Consider the following 12,012-nt stretch of genomic DNA (forward strand, 5'->3'; position numbering starts at 1 on the left):
ATTAATTTTTAAATACTGTCATAAATAACCCTAAAGAAAAGAATCATGAAAGAACATCATAATGAATTTAGAAGCCAAACCTTAAAACTGCCTGTCAATAAGATTTCATGGCGCTTCCTTTTTTATCATTTTTTCATATGAGTTAGGTTCCAGAATTTTCCTCATAATCCAACTTTCATATGTAAATGTACATATTTCATTTTTTCACTGACTTCAGGCTGTAAAACTTTTGACAAGAAATACTTCACAACCTCAAAATATATCATCGGGAATCTAAGCATTTATAATAATAACAACTGTGGAAGTTCAGTAGCAGAGGTGAATAATAATAATAAATAAATAATAATAGTAATATTAGTGAAAATGGTCACAAGAGATTAATATGAAAGAAATCGCAGTGTGTACTGGCATTATGAACAAGATTAACTGCCACTAACTCTGAACTGCAGTAATTACCAGACATAAACCTGTAGAGGTCTAATTGATTAAATTAGTTTGTTGTATGACTATCTGTTGAACAAAGAGTTGATATTTTACATGTAAATGCTGTTGGTGGTAATTATATGATCAAAAATCACAATGTGTTACTAACAAGTGTCCACACACCTGGAGGCAAGGTGGGTCCATGCCCTCCTCCAGCCCATAGCTCCCAGGGAAAGGAAAAAATACAGTGCACTCATGTGCTTCTCTTTCAAGAAAGTGATTTATACAAGTAGCCATTTGTCTTCCAAAATATTAAGAATACTTTGTATCCCCTGCCATTCAAACTATCACATGGGCGTCTTCGGTTACTAAGACATTTTTTACACAATTTAAAATGAAATAGCATTACTTAAATGAATTTCTTTTTCCAGCATGAATGTGGAAGATTGTGGTTTGCAAGGTTCGTTAATGCACAAAGAGTGTTGAACAAAAGAGTTGACGAATCAACCTTCTACAGTTTGGTACAATATTTTGCCATTGTACTCTTTGAATGTGCTGATGCAGATGATTTTTCACCAGCTAAATCTCTCATGAATATGTGTTTCACATTTTACTATGAAGGTAAAACAACCTTTACATATATTTTATCATTTTTAACATGTTTACAGTAAGCTTAAAAACATGAACATAATGTAATAGGATAAAGTATTTTTATTTTGTCTTACATGTCCTTAGTTTGAAGAAAATATTTTAAACTAAAGCAGCATGTATTACTTCAACATTGATATTATTTCATGACTGTCACACAAAGAATGGTGTTATGATGTAAGGAATGGTTCAAGTAGCATCTTTTAGAAATAAATGGAATTCACTCACATTTACATTTACAGTTTTTATTCCACAAGCCAGCAAGCTACCTCATAGTGTGTGTTAGACAGTCAATCAAGAACAGTCCACAGTCCACTATCATTCCTCCTCCTCCTGCTCTATTCAAGAATTGCGCACAGAAGTATAGACAGCTGTAAACAGAAGTCTTTTTGTAAAGGACATCATATTCACCATTGATTGTAGAAATTATTTATTTCATAACTGCAATTTTGGCATTGCAGTACCTCTTCGAAATGATCCAAAGGCTGAGACTGCAATTGTGAAATAAGTAACTTCTACAGTCAATGGCAGGTATGATGTCTTTTAAGAAATTTCTCATGACTGTGAACCTCTATCATGAGAAGTTAAGAAGTTCTTTTAACATAGTACTCCTAGAAACAGAACATAGTGTTTTGCTGAAATGTTATGTGGTCTCCTCCTGCCCAATAATCATACCTATTCATCAAATAACTATTATCAAGACTTACCTTTCTTAACAAATATTACAAATAAGATCTGATGGGCCTGGCCTGGCCTATCACTGCCAACAGGTGAATAACATGGGTCAGTGGTTGTGCCTATAGAATGCCCTGTGTGCACCATTCATGGCAGCTTGCTACACTACTCTGCCATGGGATCCACACCAGTTCATTTGTGTCCATATGTACATCAACTGGCTGGCTTACTAAAAAAGCAGTTTAGATTTCTATAAGCATTTCCCTCTGTATAAATTTTCTCACTACCTGTGAAGATATAAGGAGTACAGTGCTCACTGCTTGCAGACCTGTACTCATCATCTGCTCACAGAGTAGATTTGCTGTGTAGCACTGCTCTAGACCGAGCAAGGTGGCTCACTGGACTCACATTTCAGGAAGGCAGAGGTTCAAACTACTGTGCAACAGTCCACATTTTTGATTCTCTATACTGTCCCTAAATCACTTACCACACATGCCAGGATTATTCTTTTGAAAATGACATGACCAATGTCATTTTTGATACTCACCCCAATCTAAGCTCCACCTCTAAAGAACTTGCTACTGACAGGACATTAAAACTTAATCTTCCTTCTTTCCTTCACCTTCACCTCTGGCTGTGTTCTGTTCCCAAGTGCTTAGTTGTTCAGTTACTCTTGCAGTCTGCATTTTGTATTTTTCTCCATGCTTCTCTCTACATGCTGTTTGTATTTTCTGCTGTCCCATATATTAACTCGTACATTGAGTTTTGTTCTCTCCTTTGAGAAACAGCTCCCTGGCTTTGTATTAGATCCATTGTCAGCTAGTATAGTTTACATTGGTGCCTAAGTGGCAGTTTCCTGTCCTTTACATGCCCTATGCAGATACAAAAACTTTATATTTCCTGTGCATTACAGATCAGTTACTTCAAGCTGCATATCAATGTGAAGTGGGTACTGGAAGCTCTTTCATTTTTCCCATTTAGTTGCACTGTGAAACATGACTGACACTTTGTCTGTGGTCACATAAACTAATAAATTCATTAACAAATCTACATTTTCTACACTTTCTTTAATGCTGCTAGGAATGTCACATCCATCTCTCTGCCTGTGATATTTACACTTTCATAGAGCACTAAAGAGTATGCAATAAAATCCTTACAAAGATTTTGCAAGCTGGCTTGTGATGTTTGCCTGCTTTATTTGTTGATAGTCCTTGGTGTCAATGTACTGCACTGTTATACTGGCTGAAAAATGGGTGCGTGGACGTTCAACACTGACTACTGTAAATGACTTAGCCGACAGTTGCACAGTTGCATTTCACAGTTCTTTACTTTCACTGTTCACAACCCCCCAATATTACACAGTTGTATGGCCAGTTCACTATTGGTAAATGTTAAGCCCCATAAAAACTTGCAGGCAAACATCAGCAGACTGCTACAATAGTTTGCTGTTCAATCTATGAGCAGTAAATACGTAACCATACAGTTCTTGCTGAATAATAAGGTGCACACTATTTTTCAAATAAATTGAACAGACACTGTCATTGTTTTAACACATGGCCTATTTATGTTACACTTATCCCATTGTTCAGTTGATGCATTGTTGTTACTTGAAACAGTACATAGTTTCCCTCTGAAAATTGGCCATGGACTGACTGGCTCAGGACAAAAAATCAGGCCTTTATATATCCTCACAATAATAGGCACTGAAACTATACATTGTTCAGTGTTTAAAACATAACTCATTCGATTAACTGAATACATCGAAAAATTCTTTCTTTTTACAATTTCTTCTACCACAAAGGTTAGGCCGAATTATGTGTTTAAATAATGAAATTAACAGATATAGTTATACAAACAATACTTTTGAGAAACCTGGTAATTATTTTGTAATTAATTAAGGGCTAGCTTTGCTAATATGTTTTCAAATGGAGCGAAATAAATACTTTAAGAATCTTAGTAGTTCTTCTTCAAATGTTTATAATTATTACACAATTTACATTTGTTTATAAAGTCAACAATAGAATCTAAGTCACAAAACAATTAAACAATGGAAAATCCAGGATGGAATATAACAATATTAGAGAAGGAAAGTTGCTACTCACCATATAGCGGAGATGCTGAGTCACAATAGGCACAACAAAAAGATTCACACAAGTATAACTTTTGGCCATTAAGGCCTTTGTCAGCAAAAACACACACACACACACACACACACACACACACACACACACACACACACACACTCACGCAAACGCAACTTGCACACACGTCTGCAGTCTCAGACAACTGAAACTGCAGAGATGTGTGCAAGTTGCGTTTGCGCGCACGCTGTGTGTGTGTGTGTGTGTGTGTGTCAATTGCTGAGAGCCAACCTTTCTCTTTTATGGAAATGCAGATATACTCATGTATGTCAATGGTAATTAGGCAAAAATGAAAATAAAATGAATTTAAGGAGGCAGATTGCAAAACAGAAGAGAAATTAAAGAGATCTCAGCTTGTTTTGTGACAGGCTCTGAACAGTGTCTGCCATAAACTGTGTATGATAAATGATTGTCTTGTTTTGTAACTGTACCAAGTGAAATTTCTATTTGAAGTGGACATAAATGTTCAGCTGCAGCTATCAAGTATTCTTTTTTATTAAATCATCAGCTGTGAAGGGGTGCAAAGGCCTTACTAAAGTGAACACTACGTTGTAACTCATCTTAATGACACATGCACTTGATTTTTCCTCCTCTTCTTCCTCCATTTCAGATAGCTTCCATCTAAGTTTTTAAACCTATTGATACACAGATCTTTCACATTTTCCATTTCTGTATTCTTTAATGTGGTAAGACATGTAGTGCCTCTGGAAATTGAATTCCTGAAAGTATTCATTTTTTTATAACACACTTAAACATTTTGCAAACTCTTATCTTTGCATAAAAAGATTTCTCATACTGCAGACAGAAATGTGAAGTCATTGTCCATGTTACACAATGCAGACTTGCCACTGCTGTTATTTGATGGCACCACTGTTGAAACTGCTCCTTCCCCATTTCACAGTGGTGCCTCTCCTGTGTTGCCAGCACCACGCGATACATGTGCATTCCCCTCGCTTCCCACCATGCTGCAACTGCTCTGCTAGTGAGTGAGAGCTTGAGCAGGTGTGAGTGCTCATGCTCAGAACCAGTGAGTTTGTAAGCTCTGGTCTAGAGAAATTTAGGGAAGGAACCTACCCAGAATTACTTGTCAAATGGCTGCTGTTTCAGTGGTGGTGGTGGTAGTGGTGGTTATGATGATGATGATGATGATGACAATGACTGTGAATTGACATAGCAACTGCCTGTGCTATTGACAGTCTATTTTTAGGAAACTCAAATATAGTGGTATTAATGGATGTTACATGTAGTTGATTTTGTACCTTCATAGTATGTGTAAAATTATTTGCGTTCCTGCCAGGTAACAAGCTAAAAAATAGTCAACACACAAAGAAACTAATCAAGAAGTTCAGTTTGGCTTATTTCCACTTAAGAAACATATCTCATTGTTTGGATTTGAAGATCATTGTGGTGACTTATTTTGTGTACTATCACTTCCTGCAATCTTTAAAATATTATGTCTGGGGCAATGCAGTCAAAGGAAGTATTCCTTCAGCAAAAGCAGACCTTTTTGTTTATGATTCAGAGCAGAGTGCAAATGCCTTCAATGAACAAAACAAAACAAGAAATTGAGACTCTCTATAAATTCAAAAGAAAATTAGAAACACACTTTGCTAGCCACTCGGTTTACAAATAGTCTCATTATCTACATCCAAGATTCCTGGTAGCTTCTTGATACCCAAGTAACAGTAATGCTCATTGTATATGGATCTCTTGTGCTACAAATATAGACAGCTGTTGTTCCAGGATGAATAGCGATGTAGTCATGCAGATTTTATACTACTGTAGGACAATAACCATCTTGCATACAAACAGTCCCTCATTAGACACTACTGGCCATTAAAATTACAACACAATGAAGGATAGCAAAATGTTATGTACTCTGCTTGTACACCGTAATGAAAAGAATGCAAGACTAAATTTTTAAGAAATTTAAGGGCATACAGTGTGCAAAATATAGTACACAGCTCTAGCCTGTTTGAGATCAAGTTGAACCGAAATTGGGTGATAGATACTGTAATTTCATTCCACACTGCTTCATCTCTGTGCCAGAGTTTATCAATCCTAGTGATGGTATACCAGACTGTCAGCAATCCATGAAAGATGTTTTTAATGGTTGAGATATCAGAAGAATATGCTATCCAGCACAACAATTGAACAAGGTTGGTCAGAACAGCGTAAGTAACATGCGGATTTGGGTTATCTTGTTGAAAAATATGAGGATGGTTTGAAAAGTTCTCCGAACGGAATATAAAAAAGTACTCTCATCACTGAAACTTTTTTTTATTTTCCAATGTAGTCTCCTTGTAGATTAATGTATTTGGTCCAACAATGTTCCAGTGCCTTGATCCCATCTCGAAAATGAGTTTCCTCCAGGCCTATAAAATAGTTGTCAACTCCGGCTATGAATTCTTTGTTTGAAGTGAATCTTCATCCACCAAGAAAAATTTTCAGTTTTGGGAAGAGATGGAAGTCTGACTGAGCTATATCAGGTAAATAAGGCAGGTGTGGCAACAATTCATACCTTAGTTCATATGATTTTGCCATGGTGATGGCACATGTGTGGGGGCGCACATTGTTTTGATGGAAGATGACTTTCTTCGTTGCTAAACCTGGCCATTTTTCACGTATCTTTTGTTGAAATTTGTTCAGGAGGTTAGAATAGTATTCTCCTATAATTGTCTGCCCAGTGGTAAGATAATTTGCAAACAGAATTCCCTTCACATCCCAGAACACTGATGCCATGACCTTTCCTGGAATGAATTGTCTTTGCTTTCTTTGATGGCATAGAATCAGCATGTTTCCACTGCTTTGAGTGTTGTTTTGTCTCTGGGGTATAGTAGTGCACCCAAGTTTCATCTGTGGTCACAAACCGGTGCAAAAAATCTTGTTCGTTTCTCCTAAAACAGTCCAAACATTGTTCCGATATGTCCATTCTCATGCGTTATTGATCCAGCACCAAGAGTTGTGGCACCCACATTGCAGATAATTTTTTTTTTTCATTTCTAATTCTTCAGTTAAAATGTGATATACCCTTTCAGATTACATCTGGAAAGCGTGAGCAATTTCACGCGCTTTCAGTCAGTGATCCTCCATGACCATTTTGTGCACTTTTGCATTGATTTCTTGAGTAGTGACACATCTTGGCTGACCACCACGCAGATCATCATCTAAGCTCTCCCGAACAAATTTAAATTCATTTGTCCACTTGGCAACAGTTGAATATAAGGATCAGAGTCCCACAGTGTATTCTGAAAATCAGCATGAATGTCCTTTGCTTTCATACCTTTCTTTACGAAGTACTTAACCACTGCTCGAATCTCGATTTTTTTTCCATCTTCACAAATCATTATGTGGGAACAATGGCAGAGCCAAGTCACCACCACAGCTCTCTTCCAAGAGCATTGACATGGCACATGTTTACAGGCAACTGTCCAATGAATATAGCATGAACAACTTGTTGCACTAGAGCTGATCTCTCGTGGTGATTAATGAACTTTCCAAACCACACTTGTAGTCACTGGTCTTAATATGCCAGGAATATAACACGTACTACCCAAATTACCATCTACACAAACCAGAGATGATCTAATTGTGTACCTCATGGCTCTCCAGACAATCATACCAAGGTGTAAACTGTATGATGATGAGAAATGCAACCCAGCAACATTCGTTTTCTTCAGTTCCTTGACATGCAGTTACGTCCATTGTGATGCTATATGCAGAATCTGGACTCAACTGAAATGATGACCTAGTGCAACTCCTGTGTCCATTGTTGTTGGTTACACCACTATTGGTTGCTCCAATCTTTGCTGCCATGTCATGGGAAACTGCAACAAGGGTCTCCATGCTGACAGTTCATGGTACTCTATATGTCATTGCACTGTTCATGTGGAACTCATCTAGCTCCAAACAAGCCCATTTTGTGACTCGAGGTACATGATATTGCTAAATGAACCCACATAGCCAAGTGGACAACATGTCTATCCCCTCAGCCACTATTTGTAGTGATGCTGAAGGTGGCAGTGGTGGTAGTAAGGGGGGGGGGGGGAGGCGTAAGATCCTGCATGGCATTGTCTATGGCCCTCCAAATCCATGAAATACATATTCACTTGGCAGTCATGCAATCAGAGCTGATGAGAGCAGAAGTATTGTGGAGTGAATCCCTATTCAATAGATGGATCACAATCAACTGCACCAATGTTTTCTGTCCATGAGATGCCATAGAGGTGATTTATATTCAGCCTAGGACAGAGATACAAAGTTTGGTGATGAGATACTTTGCCACCATTTTCACTCCCCTTGCTATACAAATACTGCCAGAAATTAAAATGTATACCTCCAGATATTACTTTATCTTACTGGCATTATCCCTCCTATAAAGCAACAGAATTTTGTGTGTCTAATTGTTTTGTAAGATCCCTGCAAGAAGCCTACTGGGAGATTAAGGTAATCTCTTATGTTAGAGCTAGCTTTGGCTGTGGAAACTATCTAAAATGTTGATGTTTACTCAATAAAAGGCCTAAAACATATGACAAAATTGTTTACATCTTGTTCTAAAACATTTTTTGTTTACCTGTGTGCATATGTAAAATGGTAATAAAATATACATTTTAAATGCCAATGCTTGTAAAAAGAATCATACTTTTAATGTGAAATATAATACCTGACTTCAGATTGTAGTACTTGTACTTTTTTTTGTAATATCATAATGACACTGATACTATCAACTTTGCAGTTGTTGTAATATTATAGTAACACTGCCATGTTTTATCTTGTTTGACTAGTTGATGTTCCTGGGTGTGAACCATACAAAGAATACTTATACACATATCTGAAAGACCAGCCCATATGGCACAGTTTGCGATTCTGGAATGCTGCCTTCTTTGATGCACTACAGTGTGAGCGGGTGCATCGACCTGTTGTCACTAGAGATGAAATTCACCATAATTCACTTGAGGCAATAACAGATGAGAGACAGTACCAGGAAAACATAACATTTGGACAGTTAGGGTAAGCAAATATATTTCACTGCTTAAGGCAGCCTATATTAAAGCTTTTATGAAATGTTCTAATTTGGTAATGTTCTCTTTCATAAACTACTACTGAGATCTGTATTTTTACACTCAAAAGAAACTTACAACTGTAAGATACCATCTTAAATCCATTGTAAAATGAGAAACTAACCCTGTAAGTGTACTAACCTTGTATTTATGTCTTTTAGTCTCTTCTCGTAGCATTGTGGAAGCTGCTATTGCTTCAGTGAAATGATAAATGGCAGCAACAAATGACTCATTATAGATGAATTTGAAATTGATAGTTCTCCACATCCCCTGAATTCATCAATAATTATGATGGTCAGCTATGGACATTAATTTTAAGTACTTAACTAAACACACTGTTCAGTAACTTACATCAATAGAACTTCATATTTTCAATCACTCGGCAAGTTATGGATCACTAGAAGTGCAGTACAAGTTTCATATCAATTTTGTTAATGACTGATTACCAATATACTTGTTCTGATGTGGACAATTATAAAAGGAATGGGTAGCTAACACATGGCACAACATGTCTTCTAAAAGTTGGAACACACACACATGCGTGCGCGCACACACACACACACACAGAGATATATATATATGACTTATTCTTGTTGAATAGATAGTATGAGATCACCATGCTTACATAGGTCTTAACTCAATTGCTACTGGATGTGAACTGCCCCGAAGTGGTTCATGAAACATATATACAACTTAGACTGATTCCAGTTGATTCTCTAGAAAACCTGAGACTTGTTTACAGAGTATATTACATTGACACTTTACGAAATATATTACATTGACATTTGGATGTTCACTTGTTAACTATCATGTTCTGACTGACTACCATCTAGTGCATTTGGGATATTTATACTTGAGTGAATAGAATAAACCAAAAAATATGGATTGTTGATGTATCTACATTACAATTAATAACATAAAAATAGTGAATAAAGTCTTAATGGAAATCTAATAGAGGTTGACATTTACTGATTTAAATACAGGATAAGGATATTAAAAGAAGTAAATAACAAAATTAACATAACAGTGGAGAATATAGCTATTAAAATCAGTACAGTGTATATTATCACTTACTACTAACAAAACATGATCAGTAACCAGCTAACATCAGCAGTCTATCTTACAAGGTAAACAATACATGTCACCGGACTGAGCTTGCCAACATGTGAAGCGTGAAGTGGATAATATTCAGAACTGTGTACCTACCGATCGATCATATAATGTTCAAAGTGATCTACATTCACACACGTACTTGTACTCTCAACAGGCCGCAACAACAGTTACTGTTGTGCCATGTGCAACACCACCATTTTTGCAAAACACACCCAACCACTATCAATCATGACCTATTCCGGTTTTGCCTCATTTGCAAACTAATAATGGACATTTTTGTGTGCATAATTCTCCTTGCTCACCCCCCAGACCTGCTGCTCAATTTTTCGACCACATGGGTTCGAGTACATCTTTCGGCATTTCGCCTTCCAGGGGCGTCTTACCACACCGCAGTGATCTTCTGCAAGTTTCACCGGTAATTTATAGTCGACCCCACGGGGCATGTTTTCAACATGTGTGGAGAACTCACACTTCTGTCACACGAGTTACCAACATCCCCCCCCCCCCCCACCCCACACTCGCAGGGGGCCCCAGTTCTGACTGCTCAGCTGCTTGCCTCTCCCACAGCTCCGCCTGTGTCTGCTGCACTGGCCTTCCACATTATTTCCAAGGTGGGCAAATTCAAATCAGTACCTGTAACCTACGGTCCAGTTTACGGGACTCCTACACGTATCGCACAACAGTACCGACCGTACCAGCCGTGTCGTATTTTCGTAACACATCGAGGACAACGCAACCCACTGTTGCTACAGACGTTCTTGCCAGTTACACACCCACGCCTACTGTGCTGGCCTGCTGTATGGCCTCTCCTGCCATGGACCAGTCAGTTTTCCAACGGACACCGAAGCTGCCTTCAACCCCTCCCCCTGGTCGTCTGCCGAAGCTGCCACCTTTATTCGAAGACAATACTGTATCATGGTTTGTGCTTTTCAGGCATCTTTTTGAGTAGTGTCATGTGTCCGATGACAACTCTAAATTCCTGTGTCTCGTCACGCACCTCGGTGATCACTCAGACTTAATTTGCGATGTACTCCTCTCGCCACTGCCTCCACCGAAGTATGAGTTCACAAAGTAAACAATTGTGGAACGACTCGCCTGCTCACCACAAGAATTAATCATCAAGATTTTGTATGAGGAACTCCTGGGGGACTGAACTCCATCACAACTCTGGCGCCATCTTCGGTTACTTGTGATTGAGCATACCATGACGACACTCTGTGGACAGTGTGGTCTGCCAAATTGCCTACCAACCTACAGATCCACCTGCTACCACACTCCTTCCAGTCAATTGGCTCTCGTCTCCACATTGCAGACCAACTGTATTCATTGCTACGACAACACCAACCAGCTGGCCACTCACCCCTAGTTGGCACAACTGCTCCTGCTTACCGGCTGTCCGCTGGCAGAGGCAGGGCTCACTCCACCTCCACACCTTCTACATCGCCTGACAGTATCCGCTTGCTCTCTCCACCATCCGAGCAATCCAGGATCGCCCACACACCGTACACGCCGGTATTCGTGCCAGAACAAGTCAACGAGGACAAGCCTCCCCTGCTGCCGCAGTCACCACCACCACCGCATCCAGCTCATCCGTACTGCTGGTACCACAAGATTTTCAGTGATAATGCCAAGAAGTGCCGATTACCTGGCCAGCACCCAAATGTCGACTGCAGGACCTAAAAGACGCTGAGTCCTATGGGGAACCTCACAGGCATTCTCATACATTGCACTCCATTCACTCGTCCGCCCGGCTGAGCAGTCGTTTGTACGTGACTGACTTTTCATCGTGGCTCATTTTCCTAGTCGACACTGGTGCTGATGTGTCTATCGTACCTACATCGATGGCTCCCCCAGTCTTTTCACCAAAGAAGTTACTTCTACGAGCTGTCAACGCATCAACGTTACAAGCCTCAGGCTCTGTCAAAGTTACAGTGCACCTATCTCCTTCTCTA

General features: G+C 38.9%; 1 protein-coding gene across 2 annotated transcripts in view; it reads left to right on the forward strand.

Annotated features, from left to right (window-relative positions):
* Window positions 1-12,012, forward strand: part of LOC126236485 (uncharacterized protein KIAA0513) — a 273,756-nt gene that overhangs the window by 209,021 nt on the left and 52,723 nt on the right. For both annotated transcript variants that reach the window (XM_049945828.1, XM_049945829.1), the window contains 2 exons: window positions 855-1,044; window positions 8,672-8,897. In XM_049945828.1, the coding sequence (XP_049801785.1) occupies window positions 855-1,044; window positions 8,672-8,897 (416 nt within the window). The remainder of the gene's footprint in view (window positions 1-854; window positions 1,045-8,671; window positions 8,898-12,012) is intronic.

Source organism: Schistocerca nitens, chromosome 2 (assembly GCF_023898315.1).
Source record: "Schistocerca nitens isolate TAMUIC-IGC-003100 chromosome 2, iqSchNite1.1, whole genome shotgun sequence".
NCBI lineage: Eukaryota > Metazoa > Arthropoda > Insecta > Orthoptera > Acrididae > Schistocerca > Schistocerca nitens.